General features: G+C 34.9%; 4 protein-coding genes across 12 annotated transcripts; 2 read left to right on the top strand and 2 right to left on the bottom strand.

Moving 5' to 3' along the window:
- Positions 1 to 756: 756 nt before the first annotated feature.
- LOC101889131 (uncharacterized) lies at positions 757 to 2,673 on the top strand. The gene is made up of 5 exons (XM_011294938.3): positions 757 to 971; positions 1,037 to 1,280; positions 1,667 to 1,749; positions 1,809 to 2,431; positions 2,488 to 2,673. The coding sequence occupies exons 1-5, from the start codon at positions 881 to 883 to the stop codon at positions 2,671 to 2,673; spliced, it is 1,227 nt and encodes a 408-aa protein (XP_011293240.3). The 5' UTR covers positions 757 to 880.
- On the bottom strand, positions 2,483 to 4,087 carry LOC101899365 (uncharacterized). Of its 4 annotated transcripts, none has more exons than XM_059123720.1 (5): positions 3,948 to 4,087; positions 3,695 to 3,881; positions 3,413 to 3,587; positions 2,909 to 3,341; positions 2,483 to 2,849 (listed from the first exon to the last, which is right to left on the bottom strand). In XM_059123720.1, exons 3-5 carry the CDS (start codon positions 3,573 to 3,575, stop codon positions 2,747 to 2,749), a joined length of 699 nt encoding a protein of 232 aa, XP_058979703.1. In that variant the 5' UTR covers positions 3,576 to 3,587; positions 3,695 to 3,881; positions 3,948 to 4,087; the 3' UTR covers positions 2,483 to 2,746. The 4 variants fall into 4 exon arrangements, with proteins under 4 accessions (XP_058979703.1, XP_011293238.2, XP_058979704.1 ...); XM_011294936.3 differs by having other exon boundaries at positions 3,695 to 3,892; positions 3,948 to 4,058; XM_059123721.1 differs by having other exon boundaries at positions 3,943 to 4,058.
- Positions 4,088 to 6,228: 2,141 nt separating this feature from the next.
- LOC101889309 (3'-5' exonuclease Snipper) lies at positions 6,229 to 17,288 on the top strand. Of its 5 annotated transcripts, XM_020037355.2 has the most exons (4): positions 6,263 to 6,340; positions 6,574 to 6,671; positions 16,305 to 16,486; positions 16,548 to 17,288. In XM_020037355.2, the coding sequence occupies exons 2-4, from the start codon at positions 6,649 to 6,651 to the stop codon at positions 17,120 to 17,122; spliced, it is 780 nt and encodes a 259-aa protein (XP_019892914.1). In that variant the 5' UTR covers positions 6,263 to 6,340; positions 6,574 to 6,648; the 3' UTR covers positions 17,123 to 17,288. The 5 variants fall into 5 exon arrangements, with proteins under 5 accessions (XP_011293244.1, XP_019892914.1, XP_058979680.1 ...); XM_011294942.3 differs by having other exon boundaries at positions 6,229 to 6,671; XM_059123697.1 differs by lacking the exons at positions 6,263 to 6,340; positions 6,574 to 6,671 and adding an exon at positions 10,453 to 10,471.
- A 154-nt stretch (positions 17,289 to 17,442) lies between these two features.
- On the bottom strand, positions 17,443 to 21,429 carry LOC101899540 (hormone-sensitive lipase). 2 transcript variants are annotated; one of them, XM_005185213.4, is made up of 6 exons: positions 21,042 to 21,429; positions 20,857 to 20,965; positions 18,927 to 20,798; positions 18,229 to 18,864; positions 18,050 to 18,175; positions 17,443 to 17,985 (listed from the first exon to the last, which is right to left on the bottom strand). In XM_005185213.4, the coding sequence occupies exons 3-6, from the start codon at positions 20,772 to 20,774 to the stop codon at positions 17,803 to 17,805; spliced, it is 2,793 nt and encodes a 930-aa protein (XP_005185270.2). In that variant the 5' UTR covers positions 20,775 to 20,798; positions 20,857 to 20,965; positions 21,042 to 21,429; the 3' UTR covers positions 17,443 to 17,802. The 2 variants fall into 2 exon arrangements, with proteins under 2 accessions (XP_005185270.2, XP_011293241.2); XM_011294939.3 differs by having other exon boundaries at positions 20,857 to 20,988.
- Between the last annotated feature and the right edge of the window lie 189 nt (positions 21,430 to 21,618).

Raw genomic sequence — 21,618 nt, forward strand, 5'->3', positions numbered from 1 at the left:
GGACCTAAATATTCAATGTTCCGTCACCAGAACTAGAACCCATTATGAATTACAAATACCAATTTTTAGACCAATGACGTGTAAAAATGTAACAAAAATCATCAAAATACTGAATATTGGGAGGTACAATTATACGGGGGCTATACGAAAACGTGGACCTATATATACTATGTTCCGCCACAGGAGCTAGAACCTATTGTCAACTACAAATACAACTTTTTGGACAAATCCGTGGATAAATGCGGCAAAAATCATTAAAACACTGAATATAGGGAGGTACAATTATGGGGGCTATACGAAAACGTGGACCTATACATACAATGTTGCGCTATCGGCGGTATAACCCATTATAACCTACAAATTCCAATTTTTAGGCAAATCCGTGGAAAAGTGTGGCAAAAATAATCAAAATACCAATATCGGGAGGTACCGATATATGGGGGCTATATCAAAACGTGGACCGATATACCAACCATCATAGACACAATACAAATTGTTCTTCCAAATTTTGAATCTCTACGTCATGTGGGCTGTATCGTGATTTCAACAGACAGGCGGACATCGTTAAATCGACTTAGATTTTTATGCAGATTATGAATACATACTTTATGGGGTCTACGATGATCAATCAATTCGTTCGCAAGAAAACGTTATTAAAACAGAGAGACAACATTCTGGGCTGAGCAAGAATATATACTTTGCGGGTTCTTATGTAATTCTTTCGGGGAGTTTGGTGTCACAAGCCTGAAGCCTGTGTCTTGGAACTTGAGTCGAAGCGTTGCCAACACTGGCTGCCAACAATTTGAAGAAAAGTCTAGTTTGAAATAAATATAACCAGTCATATTTTTATATTTTAATCATTTTAATAAATATCAGAAATATGTGGCACAAATATGAAAGCAACCGCAACCACTTTTTGCAGTCCCAAGTTAAGTTTTTAACTTCAGCAACAATCAATGGAATTACGAAATGTAAGACACCCATAAAATAGCAAAAATTGTATGCAAATTCAATCTTTTTCCGAATGTTTCAATAGTCCAGGCAAAACAAAGCACACTCAATCAGTGTCAACATTACGCTTGCCCGGATAATAATACATCTACGTATTTTGACGACCGTGCCGAATTGGCGTATGGACTAGGAGCATTGCCCAAGCTCTTGAAAGAAATTGGAAGCGATGATGCCACAACACAATTTAGGGCTATCAACTCGTTATCGGAATATATAAGGAATCCGTTGCATGCTCAAAGGGCTATAACGCAATACCAAATTGTAAGAAGGTAAGACAATGGACACCAATAACTACAGCAAATCTTCATTAAATATTTAATCGTTCCACTACTGGATATCATAAACCCAATGTGGCCCTTCACTCAAATCCTCAAATCCAGTATGATGTTCAAAAAAGAAGCGAAATGCATAGTGCTAAAGATAGGCTAGTGTTTTTCGCTTCGTATTTAGATTAAATGTATGTGTTCCGATCACACCGTTCTTTGGATGTTCTTTTAGATCCTATGCAGATAACCGTTTGATTATTAAGAATCAATGTCCCTTATTTTTTATCCTGTAATTTATTTGTTTCTCCTCTATCTCACTCATTAATCGGCTGAAGACTTTGTATACATATCGCAATATGAATAAATAATAAAAATAATATCTCTTGCAGATGTCAAAATCTATTGTTGCGTCTACGAATAAAAAATCAAGAATCCAAATGTAGAGGTCTGGACTGTTTACTAACAATTTTTTGTAAGCATTCCAGTATAAAAACGGGGACTTTTACACCAATTTTTCAATCATCTTTTTAGATTACATCTCAATGCATTTAAATGGCGTCCATCAAATTGTACGTAGTAATCGATTGTTAGATCAGATCTATGAAATAGTTATAAATCGCGAAACCCATATGCCAAAGGCTACAAAAATTTTGGCTTTGCTTAGCGGTCAACCCACTGCCTCGTTATATTTAATTAACTCGTACAATGTCTTGGATAAACTCAAAAGTATTTGGTCTTGTGATATATGTGCTCTATACTATCCCGAGGACTTGTGGTTACATTTACAACATATTTTGGAGTACATTCCCAATGAGGCGGTGAAGTGTGGCTTCTTCGAAATACTGTACAAACGCATAAAAGGTCGCCTTTTCCAATTTCATCAGTTCGATTTGAAATGTTTTGCTTTGCTATGCCGCTCCGAGGAAGGACAGCAACGTTTTGGGGCTATCGATGGCGTCAAGGAAATGTATGGAATTCTCAAAGATCCCTTGGCGAAACTGGATACTTACGAGAATGTTGTACTTACTTTAATGAATGGAATTATGTCCAAGCAAGTGTTGTGGAGATGTCGCGAATTCCCGGATCTACCACTGGTTATAGCAGAATTGTCGAGAGACACGACAAATTCAAATATGCAGCTGTGGTGTTTTCAGGTATGTACATCTAAAAAATGCTTTTGTATTCTACATACTCATAAGGTAATATTAAGCTTTTACGTGAATTGGGTGAAATGCCTTGCATCAAGCGTTTTACAAGGGCAACGTGTTTGGAAATATTGAAGAACTGCAAAGGTCTATCATTAAAAAATGAAGGAGCGCGCAGTGAACTTTTGTATTGGCTGCAAAGGGAACTCTACCATACTACCAACTTGCGACTGAAATCATTAGATATTTAACATGTTTGTATGTTTTAAAAATCACAATAAATCACAGTTTGATAATTATCTGGCTTAACATTTAATTCTTATCCTAATTTATTTTTGGAGGAAAGTAGTCTCTTGAATCGTTTTCATCCATTGCTGAGCCCAATATGTCATTATCATTAGAACCTTGATTTGATCCAAACACAATTCTGAAAAAAAGAATTGATTAACTTGATGCTCCGATTACAAATTTATGTACAATACATACGGACAAGTGTTGCTAATGTTGGAAAATATATTTTTTATTGGCATTGTCTTCGAATTCAGGAATTCTTGGCAGAATACGTCTAGAAATGGCCTATCCCAAAAATTGTCTGTAGGCTCATTAGCCCTTATAGTTAACTCTAAACCATCCATATGTCGAGTTCCTAGGTTTCGATACCAACCCTGGGACTTCACGTAATTCTGTCTTTCCGCAATCTGCAAACTGTCATCTTCTTCGGTATCATAATCTGCTAATTTCTGTATCACGGTGAGAACTGTCTTTTGTTCAAGCGTCTCATTCGTTAGGAAAGGTGTTAGCAATTCCGAATGTAATAGTATGTTTGCGTCACTGGCTGCAATAAGGTTTCCACTGGTGCTTTTGTTGTCCAAAATAACAACGGCTACATAACGAAATAGACCAAAATCTAGCTGCCTTACTGGAAAGAGGAGTATATAGGTTTTATTAAATCGAGTGGACATGGTTACTTAAAAATAAGCTGTGACCCACATTTTTCAATTTCCGCATGTAAGTTATCGCTCGAAAGTTGATTGTAAGTACATACTTTATTGTTCAGCTGACCATTTTCGAAAGTTTCCTTTAGACGAGCTACGTGGTCGTCATAATTCTCAACCCAATTAAAAATAAAAACATTGGTGGCAGACAGATCCATTTTTCCAGAAACCTAAAGTAAAAAAGGAGTATTTTCGGAACTTTGGAACCATATATTTCGGGAAGTATTGATTTCCCAATAAAAAATTGTGCCGCTGTGCTTAGGATAACAAGACCTACCTTCGGTAAAATTTCAGAATTTTTCGTCAACTGGAGCTAAACTCAATTTGTTCCAAAATCTCACAAATATTTAGTATAATGTTTTAACCATACTTTCCTTGTGGCTTGTGGATGTTTTAAATCAATTGTAAATTTTAAAGGAAGGTGACTGGGAGGCAATTTGGCCAAAATGCAATGTATGCCGAATCTGCAATAAGACTGATATTGCAGTTTAAAAAACCGGTATTATTTAAAATAATCTACAAAACCTCACAATATTTGCTGCCTAATAATGTACAATCATTTAACTAATTTACTTAAAGCAGCATGCGGTTCCCCTTACAAGCCTTCTGACTACCAAATTTATGTCAAAACGCAATTATTGTAATTATTGTGATTGAATTAAAAATTTTGTCCGATATCATTCATAAAGGGAAAATCGGTTATCGTAGTTTGACAGACATGGTAGAAAAATGCTCTGTTCCAGAACCTGCAAAAATCTACTAGTTTTGCTAATTTTTCCGATATCATAAAGGGAAAATCAGTTATCTTAGTAAAAATTTTGATATTATTGCAGTTCTGGAACAGACCAAAAGAAAATGGAGGAAGGTAGTCGCCTCGACACAGCAGGTGGCAATGAATGAATAACAACAACCAACTTCAACATCGTATAGATCAGAAGTGCATCACATGGCACTTGGTTTCAAAACAGTAGTTGGAATCCATTATGTTCAAGGCCCATTAAATAGTTTAAATAGTCGTTTAAATCGCACTAAAACTACAATTGAAACAATTGAGATCATAATGTCTGTCAAAGTGTTATAATTATATTTAATAATAATAATGACATGTAAATCGGCTGTTCGTATCGGATGACATGCTATGGATACATATTCAATAGAACCGACCATTAAAGAAATCATTCCTCCTGTCTTTAATTAAAATTTAAAATAAAATACCGCATATCAAATCAGTTGTTGAAATGAAAAATTTGTAACGTTCAAGAAAACGTTTTCGTTTTCAAGAAAATAAAATCCATTGAAAATTTAAAATTTTAAAAATACCGAAAATACCGAATATGTCCGTTATATATAGCCGAAGACATGGACCTGCATAGGCAATTTGGTCATAAACCAATTCCACTATACGATACCGTGGATACATCGAATAGATCATGCCTGCAGACAAAAGGCTTCGTATCTTTCCTATCTTAATTCGTTTTGATTCTAGCGTGATTACCCCAGACGGACAGACGAAGGGTAAGTACCTTCACCATTTGGTACAAATTTGGCAGTTTTCAAAAAAATAAAATCCGTTTAAAATTCTGTTAAAATTTTGTTGTTGCAAAATGGTCTGGCTTTATCCCTTTATTGTTGTTTTTATAAAAACAACGTTTGTTTATTAGTGGAGAACGATGGTAATGTTTACCAGGGGGTAAGGCAGGGAATACCTAGGTTTCGGAAAGAGCCACCAATCCTCATCAGTTCCCTTGTTTTTGTCTGGGATATTCTCCCCAGAAGTTATTTTAAAAATAACTTCTATGACAAAAAACATTTTTTTACCCAAGTGACGAGATCGTAAGCTCAATAGAAGAGGAACCAAAGAATTAAATAAAACTAAAATTCTCTTGGAAAGTCTTCTAAATCTTACAACCGCACTTATAAACATTTACATCTTTCTCCACTTGTTATGCTTTCGTTCAGCCTGAACGAAGTAGCATAACCATGTAAGTTGGTTTTGTCTGTTACAACAAAAACCCCTTCGTCGACCGTGCCTTGTCTATTAATAGAACAGTGTGGCTTGTTTGTTCGGGATACCGTAGTATTTTGTTGTTGCAAAAAGGTCTGGCTTTATCCCTTTATTGTTGTTTTTATTCACTTGGGTAAAAAAATGTTTTTTGTCATAGAAGTTATTTTTAAAATAACTTCTGGGGAGAATATCCCAGACAAAAACAAGGGAACTGATGAGGATTGGTGGCTCTTTCCGAAACCTAGGTATTCCCTGCCTTACCCCCTGGTAAACATTACCATCGTTCTCCACTAATAAACAAACGTTGTTTTTATAAAAACAACAATAAAGGGATAAAGCCAGACCATTTTGCAACAACAAAATACTACGGTATCCCGAACAAACAAGCCACACTGTTCTATTCTGTTAAAATCTTAAAATATTACAATATTCAAATGCGAAACTTGAAAAAAAAACTGTTTATAATGTAGCTAAAATCATCAAAATACCGAATATAGGGAGGTGCCATGGGGGTTATAAAACGTGGACCTGCACAGACAATGATTAACTCACTGGGTTTAATGGATTCGTAATCATCGTCGTAATTCTCAACGCAATTAAAAATAAAAACATTGGTTGGTGGCAGAAAGATCCATTTTTCCACAACTAAAATTTCTATCGATGTTTTACGCCAAGTAAACGATGGAGATTGTTGTCAAAAATATCGAATGTTGTGCATATCGATAGTGTGCCAGCTCTATTTCGACACCCAAAAGTCGATTAGTCAAAAGCCGACTAACGTATCCCTAAACACAAAAAAAGTCAGAAGTAATTTTATTTTTGTATTATGCATGTCGTGTCGTTCGGTTATTTTCCGTCTCGTTTTTAAGGGTATTATTTTTTTTTTGTCGAGAAAGGAAGGAATACAAAGGAACCAACGTAAAATAAAACAAGAAAATAAGGGAACAAAGACTACTGAAATCTATGTATAATTTGAGAAAACAGCAACAACAACTAATATTTCATAAACAAATACGAAAAAAAATATTTAAAAATACCGTCGAAAATGTAAACACTCCCCTAAAATTAAAAAAAGTAAAATTAATAAAAAAATTGATTATTAATACAACAAACACTGCCTAAGCAAATTTGTATAATTAATTTATTCTTAGAATTAATGATTTAAAACTCGCGAGTTGTAAGTTAAAATCTGTAAAAGAACTCGAACAAACAAGCAACAACAAAAAATGTCATTATCCAGACTAGCGAGGTGAGTAGTTGTTGTGTTTTAAGCAAAATAAAATGGACTCGGCACCGACATATGATAAGAAAACATCCACCTTATCTGTTGTTTGTAAATAGTGAAAGCTTATGTTACACGCAAGGAAGAATGCACGACCAGCCGGCTTTCGGTCTGTTTCAAATGGCCTTTAAAAGATCAACAGCTCGCTAATCATTCTCTTAAGGAAATCATGGCAACATGCCTCAAGACTCGATGAAGGCGACATATACGACTTCTATCGTTTAAAATAAGCTTATTTGTTGATCAGATTTTTAAAGGTTTGTGTACCTGCATTTTGTGCTAAATTTTCGACTATATAGTCAAGAAAAAATACTTTTCAGGAACCTTGTAAAAACTGCGGAGGGATTTCGTTAAACTAAACATTTTTTTAAAACCTATTTACATTCTTTCGTCGAATGTTGGCAAATTTTTCAGCAAAATTTGACTTTAAAGCCTACAGGCATTTTTAAACGATCTTTCATTTACTAAAATCTGTTCAGCAATAGAAAATTGCATGTATAATGCAAAATGTTTTTAGGCCGTACTATTTTCAGAATGTTTTTGCAACAATTCAAGCGTTGCTGTTAAAAGATGTAGGCCATTATCCCGGTTACGGGGTGTTTCTAGAATTACACATGAACTCGAAATTCAGCTCGGACATTATGGCATTACGTATGATCAATAAAATAATTAATATGATGAATACGCAGTACCTAAAAGAACCGTTACAATACGCAATACTTAAAAAACAGTGCAAAAAAGCGCCGGACAGTTCTTCTTTATTGTGTATTCGCTAGGGCAGCCATTACACGAAGACTTGGCAGTAATGGATGTCATTGTACTCTGCCACTGCTAACCACCGCATGGCAGAGAGACATTCATGTAAGCGCTGTGGCTGTGTGTTTATGACACACATTGATGGGTATCTGTTTTGATGCATTTCGTGTTTTCTTGTTACTATCGTTATCGTCATTATTCTCATTCTGCCATGGTTTGGCTGGCTTGACAGACCGGGATGGGTGGGGGACGGAGTGCATGCATGCATGCAGACCGTTTCGGAAGTTAACCCAGAACTCACGATTATCGATCCACGAGAAAAGTATTAGTATTTGAACTCGAAAGTTGTAGTCCCCTTTTTGTTGATGTCGTCTAAAAATCTAATCGACGAAGAATAAATAAAATGCAAAAACAATTTGTTGTTTTTGTATGTTTTACGAATATCTCTTGATTTACGATTGTCTTATAATTAGCACGTCAAATGAAATGGAAAACAGTTTGCGTTGTTGATTTTGTTCTAAATTGCAACAAAATAAAACACTTGCAAAGGTTTATTAAAAAAATAAACATTGTTTTGGAACAGAACACCAGCGCAACGAAAAGCAGCTGCTATTTTTATCGAAGCTGATTGTTTTCTATTTGTCAGACGTTTGCCGGGCAGAAAGGGAGAGAGAGAGGATCGAAATATTCTGTTCTATTAATTTCGAAAGTCACGCCGGTCCAAGCTGAACCTAGATCACACAACTGGTCGTGCTGCGGTATCGACTATTAACACCTTTTTTTCTTGAGCGGAGCATGTGATTTAGAAATAATGGATAATAACATTTTTACTTATTGCCTTTCATTCATTGAATCATACATTCATTTATTTTAAAGAAGTGTTAATCAATAATTGTTAAATTTGAAATGTGTACGTTCTGTTGCTAGATTACTTATTATTGTTTATACCTATTTAGATTAGGTTTGTAGAGTTATTAGGTGGTTCCCTTTAACAAGTAACAACTCTTGACATACAACTAAACTGAATATATTTTAAGATTAGTTCCAAAATACTAATATCGTCTAAAAAATTAAAATTAAAATTTTTATTTTACTCCTATTAGTACAATACTCAATATATACATTCACATTATATTATTTTTTTTTGTGAATAAGAGTATAAAGTAACATCAAGTGTTGTCGCACTTCAAACAAATATGTTTAACTTACCAGTCCATAACTACGTCCAAATTTACATTAGACACTTAATTGCTGGTTTTTGAGAAGCGATGGGTCTCCATTTTCCAAGAAATGATTCTAATGGTAATAATAATTGCCTAATATAAATGAAAAGTAAGACAACAAAGAAAAAACTGAATTTAAAACTCATTTGCAAACTGTTTCTTCTTAATTTTATTAAGTTTCATTAACAATTGCGGTATTGCGTAAATTGTTCGATATTTTTGTCACAACATAATTAAACATATTGCTCTCACCTCAATACGATATTCAGCCGTGCAAGACGCTTAAAAATTAGAAAAAAGAACTCGTCGGAATTCCTAAATTAAAAAAGAAAAACGTATCTATGCTTTCATAAAACGTTTGGCTTGGTTTACCTACCTCTGAAAGTTGTTTTTACTATGGTTGAATACTGACCTAAGTCATTTTCAACATTTTGTCGGTTCGAAAACTACGGCAGAAATTTAATTAAAAAAATAAACAAAACTACTGGAAACTCGAAAAAAACAAACAAACAGTGACAAATGACGACTGCAATTGAACAAACTTAAATAATTGATAAGGAAAACTTCAATTAATATTAAATGTAGGCACCATAGTCGTCAATAATACGAAGAAGTGGCTGCTGGAGTGCACACTTCGAGCATGCAATAACAATATATGTAAAATATAAGTGATGTGATAAGTGTTGCAACAGCTTCAGCAATTAAAACGAGAAAAACAACTTTGACAGTTCAACACCAACTATTAGTCACCGGTTCCTATGCAAAGACATCAAACATCAGACTGCTACTGCGAAAAAAACAGGATTCTGTAAACTGACAAGATCTGCGATAGTTGGTTTTATGTGTTTCTAAAAATAGTTTTTAAATACAAAAATAACAAAGAATTAAGTGGAGTGAACTGCTGACAAGATAGGCGCACCGCTGAGTGCGGTTTTCCAGACAACAAATAGCCATTAAACAGTCATTTCATACAAGTAAAAACATTCATATTCAAATACTTATTTCATGGGGTGTAGCCGTAGCTCATATCTGGGATTTATCAGCAATATCTTAGTCTTTGTTGATCAAGCACACTAATGTACAAACAAGTATGTTCCAAACGAGAATCATACGTAAATAAAGTGTTTTGGATGCAAAACAACAATAATAAGATTGTTTTCGTTTAAAAAAAAAAAATAAATAAATAAATAAATAAAATTGCGTCTCGAATAAGTAAATACAATGTTGGATGGAGCCATAAAGTTTTGGGGAAACAACGACATGAATACCAAAACGCAAAGAAAGAACATTGCTGAAGTTAAACAATAATAAGTCTTCTGAAAATACAATAATTTGCTATGGTTACCAAGAACTCTTTTATATTCAAAATACCCTGCCTTTGTCGCTGACGTCTTCCACGGCATATAGTTGTTGCAATTGACTCATTACTTTCTGAGCGGCATTGTACTGCACTGCACTTCGCTTCGCTTTGCTTTGTTTTTGTATTCTAGACTCGTATCAATATTTTCCATGCATCGACGCTCTCTAACGTTTGCATCGCTGTGGTGTTGTGGTGACTGTTTTGTTGTTGTTTGGGCCTTTCCCTTTGCGGATAAAACTGGCGAAAACCACTTTTAGGCGGCTGAATTACAAAAACAAAACGCTGCTATGCACAGCACCGACCATCTCCTCGATTCCGAACTACCAAACAATCTATGGGTCTACAGTCTAAATTAGCGATCTATGAAGTATGGCAAACAAAAGCCAAGAAATTGAATTGCAAAGAGGCAAATTGGAATAATTGAAAATGTATGTATTGTGGCCCGGTTGGGACCGGCTCTTAAAGAAAACAGATTTTTCGTTTTTTTATATTGTTTTATTCAATTTTACAAAACGTATGTCTTGGCATATGTGTGTGTGTGCGTAATGGGTATTAGTATTGATCACCTCAATCTTCCCTTGTCCATAACTATAGCAACAAAGTCATCAAAAGCGCAAAAGGAATGGAATTTTTAATTTTGTTTGTTATTGATGAGCAAAATGTAGATTTTCGGTGCTTATCAAACCAATTTTGATAGAAATAAAAATAAATAAATAAAAATTTGATTTCACTAACCAACACAGACAAACATACCTTCCACCAAAATAGGTTATCCATATAGTAATTGTTCATAAATAAGCTGTAATGTCCCGACTAGAAAGGTTAAAATATGCTTACATTTTTTTGGTGACAAACATCTTTTCTTTAAAACTTAATTGCCTTACAATGCGTCTACATACATATATATATATATATATATATATATATATATATATATATATATATATATATATATATATATATATATATATATATATATATATATATATATATATATATATATATATATATATATATATATATATATATATATATATGTAAAAAAACTGTTATATGTGTCGCCATTAACACGGCTCAACTGTATTCTGGATGTCGTGCATGCTTTTAGAAAAATGCAATGATAAAAATCACGTACACCACCAACCACCCCAAATTGTTCGTTGTTTATAAACTTGTTTTGGCCATTCTGTAAACAGAATTTTCTCAAGCATTCTCACCATCCGGATGAGGTTCTTCCAAACGAAGGTGGTGACGCAAATGTATTCATTTATTGTGAAATTCTATGATAATTTGGAAGTAAAAATTCATTAAAATTGTAAAATGTAAACAAATTAGCGTTGCCCAAGACTAGATTAGATGTTTATGTTTTTCCTTTTTACTTCAATGAAGTCCGAAACTAGATATAAGTATAAGGAAACTATAAAGTCAGTAGAAACGCATGACACAATTAAAAATATCTTTCCCACAGCTGTAGAATTTTAAGAATTTCTAAAACAAATAAATGACATAATAGGGATGCATATGTACTGAGATGCATAAATAGGATTTCAGCAAAATATTTACTATTGTCATTAATTGAAAGCTCTTTTAAACATAATATTGTGAGACTTTATGTCTCTTATATACATGCGTGCAATACCCGATTCACCTTCATCACTTTGAGCTTGTTGTTGTACGACTGTTTCTTTTGGACTTTAAATATCATGTTCTAATTGAATTGCACAACACAATTTATCGCCAATCATATAAGACAAACAATATAATTGGAATTTGAAAGATAAAAAAAAAGAAAAAATATTTATTGAAAATCTTCTGTGAAAAATAAACATATTTGAACGTTTTTCCCCACCACTTTTGAACAATAAGTGTACTTTTGTCAAATTTAATTAAGAAAAAAAATAAATATAAAATGAATTGAAACATAGGTACTCTTGGTGCTAAATGCCAAATGAAGATATACATGTTTATAGAACAAGAATAAAGCTAATATGCAGTTAAGGCCCAATACTCTTTTAAAAAATGCACTAGAAATGTATACATCTCTACAAGCGCCTTCCCGTGTGACTCTCAAATCATTCAACTGAAAATTGTGAACTTTTTGGTTGTGACTACAAATTATCCCTCCTCTAGGACTTTTTATTCAGACGCGCCCCCAATAACAAAATACATTTTACTCTTTTCTTGCGTTACTGTTATGAGGCTGGCCAACGTCCGCAACAATTGAACAAAACAAAATTACTTAAACACAGTCATCGAGTCAATGGACTCTCCATACTTGTTGGTCGAATAAAGGAGTGGGCGGCAGAAACCACTGACAAGTCGTTATTTGTGGTTTCTCTGTCCGCTATTTCCACCACTCGTCACACAAAGTCGTGAACATGGAGCTGAAGGCATATTATTCAATGCAACTCGACACGAGACGACCAACAAAATTATGGAAAAGAAACCAGAACATGCCGCAACCAACTAACCGCATAACGTCCAGGCAAATGCCGAGCCATTAGTGAACATATCAATAAAGAAAAATGCATTTATGTCGTGCCAAAACAACAGTCGAGTCTGGGATTGCAGCGTAGTATATATTATATTACAAGTATTTTTTTCCGAAAGCTTTCTCTCAGTATTCTGAATCTTGTTTTTTTTTTTTTTTGGTCTGATGTGTCAATATAATTAATTGAAGTTGAAATGAATTTACTGTGGAAGTACTTGCTTAGCAAAATTAAGTTGAAGTTGTTCTATAGTAAGTAGTGATTCCATGACTGTTTACTTTGAGGCAGCCTATGTGGAGATTTCTGAAAAAAAAGGATTTTAGAATTCTTCCAAAGTCCTGGAGCAGAGCAGTTATTAGGACAAAACTTAGATGTATAGAAAATTCAAAAATTGTGAGGTTTTTCAATATTGATATTGCAAAAATGATTTGATGGAAAATCAATTTGTAATGAACCCATGACTAAAGTCAGGTAAATATTTTTCTCTTCATCGCCTTAGTACAAAAGTGAGATTCCCAGCCCTATCATTCACTTGTAAAATTTTAAATCACGGCTTCTGTCTTGCAAGAAAATGTAGCCTCCTGGAATCACATATACTTTTGACTCAACTGTCACTTTGGCACTTAAAATTTTGTTGGGTACATTCCAATCGGCCAATAACATTTAATTTGAATGCAATAGAGAAACGAACACATCTCTGCATAGAAAATGTGCCGACAAGTTTAAAGTGGCATAAATCAATGAACTGAGTGCTAACTAAAGCAAGCTGGTAAACGCCTGAAATGATTGGAATTAATCGTGTGATAGATTGGACATTTGAAATACTTGTTTGGTGTTTATGACACTTGAATTTTCTAAATGCAAATCGTATCTAAATTTTAATATTTAATTTAAATTTTAGATTTTAAATTTTTAAATTTAAAGCTATTTTTTAAGATCAAAAAGTGTTGAATTGGCCAAAAGTGACTTTTTCGTTTGAGTTTTTAGAATAATAAATATTATGTATAGCACGGTAGATTGTTTAAGAAAAACGTAAAAACACTGCATTCGAAATTCCTTTTTCCAGTTTTTTTCTTGTATTTTAACAAAAAAAGGATTATGCGCAAGGGGAAATAGCCTCAACAGTACTTCCTTGTGTTTTTTGTGCATTTCATATACTTCATATAATCACATTTAATTTCATTTTCTAAACAGATAAGTAAAGCTCTCGATAAGGGTCACAAGATACTGCATGCATGCACATGCTTAGCTAGCCAATGTGCCTATATAAAATACGTACAGAAAATTCTAAACAGATAAGTATCTACTACATATGTACTTAACGAACAATAGGTACAATGTCAATGAATATTGATTTCTATTATATTTTAAAAGCTAGCAGCAGCAACACCAACCGAACATCATCTAAAACCTTAACCTTTGTTGATATCGATTCTATACTAAACAGCGAGAAGTGTTTTATATGGACTCTTTTATTTTGAAATAAGCCTTTGGTTTATCTGTGTCTATTTTTGTTTCATTGTTATAATTTTCATAATAAAATCATCACCTGCTTCATGTATAGCTAAATCCGCGTGCATTTCAAACACAATGGTGGTAGGTAATGCCGGTTTATTGACTTTTTGACGCTTGCTTTCGTCACGAATTAAGTCACAAGAACCAGCTCTATATTAGATAAGCTAGTGAAATACATTTATAGATACAATAAATCTATCTTGTGTTATACATTTATACTTTCTTTGAATCTATACAACCATGGTACAATAACTGCAAGGTAGGACAGATTAATTAAACACTGAAAAACACAACCCTGAAGTTAGATTTTTTTACCTTCAAATTTACTAAAAAAATGCTACAAGCTGTTTTGTTTTTATGACATTATTTCACAATATTTTAATTTTAGAAAAAACTTAAAGTAAAAATAAGCAGCGGATTACTCATAATATAGAGTTCCTATTACGTACGATTATAAATTATTTTCATCCCAAAGCAAAATAATTCATCTTCCCCATGGATACGACTCATTTTTTTTATTGACTAGGGGCTTTGAAATAGTAGTTTGGTTCTACCTCGACTTATGGTTTATTTATAAGCATAATATTTGTTTAAAAAAAAATACTTTCAGCCCTATTCATTTGAACGACGCAGACCGCCAGTTGCCAATGTGTCTATATAAAGGCATCGTAACATATGGCAACTCTAAATGAATTTCATAAACAATACTATCTTTGGTTTGACAATTGCCATCGCGGGAAGACATTTGTAGGTGAAAAAAAAAACAAAAAAAAAACAAAATCATGGAATCGACTTCAAATACGCTAATTTTTAAAAATATTCCAAAACAAGTTGATGATGTGATGCAACTTTTAAATTCGCTGAAAATTCCAGCGGCAGAAATAAAACCATTTGGTCGGAAACGTACTCTAATACTGTATGAGTCGGAGAAGGAAGCGTGTGGTGCTTTGGAAAAGCTACAAAACTTAGAATTTAATGGAAAATTGGTGAATGTTTCATGGTTTTGTAAGGATAAATCAAAAGTCAATAATAACAACCCTATGCCTAAGAGGCCAAGCTGCAACAAAGCGGTGCAGACGCCTATGTTCGCAACCAATAGAGCAACATCAATGGAGCCTGTGCAAATTAGCAAGTACGTAAAGAAGTTGTATGCCACAGATGAAAATTTGCAATTTGACCAGCCTCCGCCACCGTATTTGAAATACCAATATCCACCCATCAATAGGGCCATATTGGACAATATTTGTATTTCACTATTAAATAACAAAAAATTCTACACTCAAGTACTGCATTTGATGAATCGAATGAACCTTGAGCCTCCATTCCGTCAGGGAAAACATAAATTCGTACCCAAAGGCGAGCCAAAAGATGTACACACGCAAACTGATCCAATTACGATTGATAATGGCAAAGAACAATGTATCGATTCTGAATCCGAAATGGAGTCGGCAGATGAAGCAGCTTGTTTCAATCAAAGTATTACAATTCCTAAGAGAAAACTACCTCCTTCCGATGAGCAATATAAGAAACGGGCAAGGGCAATGCTTCGAAATGTAAAAAAATTGTCTCAAAATCTTCCTCAAAAATCTCAAACATTGACCTCGAAACAAGATTTATTCGATGCCCCAAGCCAAAAGTTGCAGAGCTCCAATATACAATTGAATATATCAACAGCAATACTAAAAACACCATTAGCAACGGACGTTGAAGAGAGTGAAGTTTCCGTTCAAACGTCCAGTTCAAACGTTGCACCCATTCAGACAGACACCAAAGTAATACCATATGATTTAACCACCAATCGAATCGCAGTAGAAGAAATGCACAAACTGCCGGTATTCAAAAATTATAAACAAGGCGAACCAAGCAATAAGCTGTACATAAAAAATCTGCAAAAAGACGTGGTAACTGAGGATTTAAAAAGTTTATACCAGCAAATCGTTCAAAATGATAGTGTAAGACTGGACATAAAAGTTATGCAACATGGCCGTATGAAGGGGCAAGCTTTTGTCTCATTTAGTTCCGATATTCTTACTGCGTTGGACTTGCAGAAAGTAGTTCTGGAGGCTTTGATTGCAAGCAATGGCTATATTTTACGCCAAAAACCATTGGTGGTGTGCTTTGGAAAGCAAACATAAAAGGTTATTTCCTATTGAAATAAGTTCTGAGACTATCTATAGATATTTCCGTAGAAATGGAATCATTTCTTTTTTATAAATTAACAATGAATGTAAAAAATATGTTTTCTGTTTAATTTCAGGCAATTGTGTCTTTTGGATACCATATATGTAGAAGGCAGTCAGACACAAAACAACTCATCAGGAAAAAACAGCAAATCAAAACTTTCACAACAAACATATGAATATGTTATAGCTGTCGACTTTGAAGCTACATGTTGGGAAAACCAAGCTCCACCACGATGGAGGGAATCGGAGATTATTGGTAAATACATTTCAAAATAGAAAACTGGGGTCTTTAATTATTTGGGGTTTTTCTTTTTCAGAATTCCCCGCGATTTTGGTTAATTTAAAGACTGGAAAAATTGAAGCAGAGTTTCACAAATACATTATGCCAATAGAATCACCCAAACTAAGTGCTTACTGTACGGAGCTGACCGGCATTACCCAAAAAAATGTTGACAATGGCATTCCCTTGCAAACGGCATTAATGATGTTTCAGGAATGGCTGCGAAAAGAATTAAGAGTTCGACATTTAACGTTGCCGAAAATGTCGAAGGATAACAAAGCCGGAAATTGTGCATTTGTCACATGGACAGATTGGGATTTCGGCATTTGCCTTAACAAAGAATGCTCAAGAAAACGACTTAAGAAACCCCCATATTTTAACCAGTGGATCGATTTAAGGGCCATATACAGAGAATGGTACAAATATAAGCCGATTAATTTCTTAGACGCTCTAACGCACGTTGGCCTCGAATTTGAGGGAAAACAGCATTCTGGTATCGACGACGCAAAGAATCTGTCCAAATTAACATTCAAACTGGTGAATGATGGAGCCATTCTGGCCATTACTAAAGATTTGACACCGTTTCAACTGAATTTAAACTGTATTTTTTAAGGCGGCGTAAAAACAGGAAAATCAAGTATAACTTAACTACTATTTAATCCATTTTTTTATATAAACTTATATGATGAAAATTGTAAGACTTACATATTTTATATGAAATTAATAATACAAAGAAATTTTGAATTTCTCTAAATTAAAATACAAATATCCCAAATCAGTAATTGGTTTTTACTTCAATAAATGTCATTTTGTCTACAGAAAATCACAGCAAATTTGTGTAATTGCAGGGATAGAGAAGCGGTTGCGTTTTAAATAAAATCGGGGGGTTTTTTCGAAGCTAAACTTGTTCTATTTTAATAAGACTGAAAATGTTTAGTTTACATATAATCGAGTTTATTTAAAAAAATTACAAAACAAAAATGATAAAAATATACCGAAAAAAACAATACTGATATACATATGTTTAGCAATAAAAGGTTGAATTGCATTACTGATTTTTAATATTATTATGCTGTCTGACAGTATGTTAAATATCGATGACAACGAACAAGGAAAATATGAAATATAAAATGGGTATTTAATTCAAAATTATTTAAAGGGTGTGTCGAAAGTGCATTATGTAATTTTGTGTTTTAAACACAGGAGTGAACATACTTCTATTTTCTAAGTTAAATAAATACAATAATGATTTTCGTTGTTTCATGTTTCGGAGCTAAAACGGTAGATATTTGCTAGTTTTTTAAACTATTATCGGAACTAGGGGCGCGTTGCTCTGCGCTTTCTAAGGGCGCGTTGACCGTTGAAGTAGTTTGATCGTTTGTAGTACTATCTTCATTTTCATTTTCTTCCTCATTTATTAATTGCTTTAAAAGTCCAATACATATTTTTGAACCTTCCATGGCTTCATTAGAGAGCTAAAAACAAATGCAAGATATTATTATGCCTCCCTAGCTCAATTGTGAAAGATCTGTATTTTACCATAGTGAAATTTAAAAACCCATGGGGTAAACCTTTTAAGATATCCAATGTGACGGGTCTATTCAATTTCTTTAACTTTTTGGCGAACATTACACAGTCATCGAGGCAGGGATCCATTTCTAAGGTCTGAAAAGAAAGAGTTAAAAATAAAAATAACAAAGGGAGGTCATCCAATTTACGAGAATTTTAGTTGCTGGCATCTGTTCCAGCCATTCATCGGGTGCGTAGTAAGGAGACAAAAATGGATCTTTGGGAATCTGAAAGGCAAACTCGGCACTAGGAGAGCGAGCAATTAATGCATCCATATTCCTCAAGTCCTCCAAGGGTTTTTGTGAGATACCGTCGCGTTTTATTTCATACGACTGTGTGTAACGGTCAATTGTGCTTGAGATGCTGTTGACGGCATTGTTTAACTTCGCCTGAATATCCAAAGTCAGCATATCTTTACTAATGTCAATCAATAGATTTTCTTCAGACAGGGTTTTGGCCGGCATTCCATGCAATTTTTTTGATCCATCATCCTCCTTAGCCTCTTCGGTTGTCGTATCAACGATATATGTATCAAGGAAATGATCTATGTATTGCTGAGATTCAGAATTTTTATTCGTTGTTACTGGATGGTGTTCTATGGGTACTGAATCGTCTTCAAATGATACACAGGAACTATTATCATTATCTCCAGTAGACGGCAAATCAGTTCGCTCGACAGTTTGACTTAGATATGAGGCACTGGCGAATGTATTTTCCGAACTATCTTCACTCTCCTCCTGCGCTACTTCAATACCACATTGAGTTGTGACATCTATTTTGTCCTTCTAAAATTTAAAAGAAATCGTGACACCTCCAAGATCATCGTTTATTGCAAATTTGGATTTACCTTGATCTCTTCCCATTTATGGTTATCAGATGTCTTTTGCGAAGAAGTACCTTCAGATATAGTTTTACTGTTTGGTTTATCAAGACTCAGCTTATAGTGCGGTTCATCATTCGATGCCTTACGTATTTCTTTTATAAATTCTTCACTTTTCGAGTTTTCTGTTAAGATTTCTGGACTTGGGGCTGCGTAGGCCCTAAGGCATCTCATCATAAATCCAAACGGTAATAACGGGTCCATAAGGCATAACAGCCGAGCAGGGCTGGGTACGAAATTAATAAGCGTTGGACAGTACGCCAAAAATATACCATCAGGCTTACGGACACCCTGTTGGATGCACTTCAATGCAAGAGCTATGCATAAGTTGGCACCGGCTGAATCCCCAGCTAAAACAACGCGTTCAGCGGTAGTGCCAAGATAACTAGAATTTTTCAACATCCAACAATAGGCATAAAACACTTCCTCAATGGCCCGTGGAAACGGTGCTTCAGGTGCCAAACTATAGTCAATTGAAAAAATGGGGCAATCAAGTGCAACTGCCCAATCTCGCAAATACAATTCATGAGATTTAGAGGATTGTGCTACGAATCCACCACCGTGACAATGGAAAATAATGGATGGACTACGAGCTGGTAACTTTCGCCAACCACGCGTTGTACCCAACCCCATCATTCCCTCACGACGTCGGGCGCTGAGTAAACGCGATTGTATAACAAGTCCCGGACCTAAATGGCTGGACGGCACAGGAATGTCCAGAATATCGTTATCTATATCGTCATTAGTTCTTTCCGTACGTTTTGTCTTTGGCAGCTGCAAGGTTTCTGCTGGAATTTCTATAACTTGATTGACCTTAATTGAACTACCAACAATACTGGGTATTTTATGCATTAACTCCGACTCCGCTAAAAACCAAAAAGACTTGCAAAAATCTATTTTAGCGTTTTGAGAGAGATTCACTATTCTTCTCGATCTCAATTCAGGATTCAACAAATATTTGCCACTTGTCCACACGCTGCGTGTCGTCTTCAGAAGAGGGCCATCTACATCTTGAGCATAAAATGTTTCCGAAAAACCTGCCATACTTATTGATATAAACCGCAGGACGCCCCGTATCGAATCGCCATATTGGAAGCCCATACATCTTCCATAAAAGCAATACTGATTTATAGTGTCACCCATTTCGAACAGCTCCTCTGCCGAATGATGGCCATATGCAAAGAGATCGGCGCTATCTTTTGACCACTCGTGCAAAATAAGTAGGTATTTGAGACAGGTACACAAGGACGACAGCAACTGTGAACATGCTTCGACTTCCTTAACATATGTCTTTTTGCGGAAGAACATGGTTGACCTGGCAACAGACAAGTTTTTACAAATGCCCAGGCCGTATTCGATGCAGGAATCGACGACCGAAATAAAACTGCGGTAACCATTGCCGGGAGTATTTTCATCAAAGTCATAGGTGCTGGCAAAGGACTGCACTTGCCTCACTAGGTTATCCGCCATAATAATAAAATCCTGCCACGCCATATTGGCAGCATGCAGACGTTGTCCTTTCTCAGTTAGATCGTCTTTGAAAAAGACTGCCTGTTCATAACAGGCCATCAAAAGGTCGCGATATTTCGCTCGCATTTCTGGAGGAGGAGATGGCACTCTCAAAATATCACTGGCAACAGTTTGAGTCGAGCATGAAGGTTTCTCTGTTTTGTCATTAGCATCATTCTCGCTTGTTAATTTGCATGCCTCCATCTTAAGCTTCTCTGGAAAACTTCCACTGGCAGCCTGCACCGAGCTGTTGACGTTTTCTTTTCTAATTTCAGATGCTGATGCATCTTTCTTGAGACATTGCATAGTATATTTGTTGTGGTGGACCGCCTATGAATACAAAATGAATAATTATAACTATAAATAAAACATCAACCTCGACCCTTACTCTGATAGCCAACTTGGTTTGTGGTCTTGTTGGGCCACTCAGAAACGAACGAAAAACTTTAAAAAAGGCCACTTTCACTACTTTCACTTGAAGTCATGACAACAGGGACCTGAAGAAATGAAAGAAATAATCCTTGGTTGTCCAAGGTGTATGCATAGCAAAGCAATTAGAATTACTTTACTTACTTGTTTTTTAAATAATCCTGTCCAACAATGTGTCCAATTTAATTTCCCCAATTTCCTGGTTGTTTTATTGGTTTTATCCCTCCTTTTGTCTTATTGGTGTTCAGGTTGATTGTTGTCTCTGCTTCAATCGCGTTGGTTTGGTTGTTCGTTGCGAGCGTTGGAAACAAAAATGAAAAACGTCCAAACGAAACGAATATGAAGGCCACAAAGGAATACCCGATAGAGAATAAACAGAAAGCAAAGACTCGGGGTACTCTGTTGTTTACGAATGAGACATGAGAAAATTGGACATCTTCACTAAAGAGCTCGGAACTAGCTCGGCGAGTGGATTTCAACTGTTTAGTCGAGTTAAAGTACCGTTAGACTAGCTAAATCGAGTGGACTTCAACTGTTTATTTAAGTTAAAGTACATTTAGACTTGCCGAATCGAGAGGATTTCAACAGTCAATTCCACACGTGGAATTAATACTAGTCTCAAATCCAGTGGATTTTAGTTAACGTATACACAATGAAATTAATAGTTCATTTATTTGTTTGTATGACGTTTTGAGACCTTATCTTTCACTTAGTTGACATT

Source organism: Musca domestica, unplaced genomic scaffold (genome assembly GCF_030504385.1).
Source record: "Musca domestica strain aabys unplaced genomic scaffold, Musca_domestica.polishedcontigs.V.1.1 25, whole genome shotgun sequence".
NCBI lineage: Eukaryota > Metazoa > Arthropoda > Insecta > Diptera > Muscidae > Musca > Musca domestica.